The sequence below is a fragment of the Carya illinoinensis genome, chromosome 16 (assembly GCF_018687715.1).
Source record: "Carya illinoinensis cultivar Pawnee chromosome 16, C.illinoinensisPawnee_v1, whole genome shotgun sequence".
NCBI classification, from domain to species: domain Eukaryota; kingdom Viridiplantae; phylum Streptophyta; class Magnoliopsida; order Fagales; family Juglandaceae; genus Carya; species Carya illinoinensis.
This window is the reverse complement of record NC_056767.1, coordinates 30285315-30286375: the sequence shown is the minus strand read 5'-3', so window position 1 is coordinate 30286375 and position 1061 is coordinate 30285315. Positions and strand designations below refer to the sequence as shown.

The 1061-nt window shown below is 38.5% G+C and overlaps 1 protein-coding gene across 1 annotated transcript; it reads left to right on the top strand.

Annotated features, from left to right (window-relative positions):
• Positions 1 to 258: 258 nt before the first annotated feature.
• Positions 259 to 834, top strand: LOC122299035. The gene has a single exon (XM_043108872.1). The coding sequence runs from the start codon at positions 259 to 261 to the stop codon at positions 832 to 834; it is 576 nt and encodes a 191-aa protein (XP_042964806.1).
• The last annotated feature ends 227 nt before the right edge of the window (positions 835 to 1061 follow it).

The window sequence follows — 1061 nt, the reverse complement described above, 5'->3', positions numbered from 1 at the left end:
CAAGACTTTCTTCTTTTCAAAATTTCTTATCACCATAAACGTCAATAGTTTATCTTGTCACTATAACAGGTTTGCTTAATTTTCATTGTCCCTGTGAATTCGATCTTGGGATTTACCCTTGTATTACTTTGACAGCTTCTACGTTTGGAAGATAGGGTTGTGGCTAATCCAATATAGTCACAAAAGTTTAAAGATCATTGGGTGAAGGAGCTGACAGGAAGAAGTTCTGATCATAGGCCTATTCTACTGACAACGAAGATGAGGGGTGAAATGAGGTGGAAGAGAAGGAAAGTCTTCAGATATGAGGCATGCTGGGACAAAGAGGAGGGTTGTGTCGAAGTGTTGAAGGAAGCTTGGCACAAGAGGCAAAGGGATATAAATGATCGAAAGATTCTGGTAAAGTTGGAAGATTGCAAGGCAGCTCTTCTAAGTTGGAGTAAACTTATTAATTCAGATAGAGCCAAAGAATTAAAAAAGAGATCTGAGTCACTACAAAAGCTTCAAGATGAGGAGAGCAGAGTTAATGTTGAAGAGATCAAGAGATTACAAAGGGAGATAAGGGTTTTACTTGAAAAGGAAGATCTTAAATGGAAACAAAGGGCCAAGAGAAATTGGTATGCTATGGGGGATAAAAATACTAAGTTTTTTCATGCCTGTGCAACACAGAGAAAAAGGAAAAACGTGATGAAGCAAATTATGGATGAGCATAAGCAACTGTTTAATAATCAAGAAGACATAGAGGGGGCTTTCAACAGATACTTTAAGTCTTTGTTTGCTTCGACAAGGCTAAGTCCAAAAGATATTGCAGTGTGTGTGCAGCAGGTGGAGCCTTGAGTAACAATTGAGATGAATGGAAAATTGATGAGGCCTTTTCTATAGAATGGAAGTTGAGGATGCTATTAAACAAATGGGCCCTCTGAAGTCACGATGGTTTTGGTGCTTGTTTTTACCAAAACCACTGGGACACAATAGGTGAGGAGGTAAGCAATGCAGTCCTAAGTTTCCTAAATGGTAAGTCTATGATCTCTGTGATTAATTTTACTTATATAGCTCTAATCCCC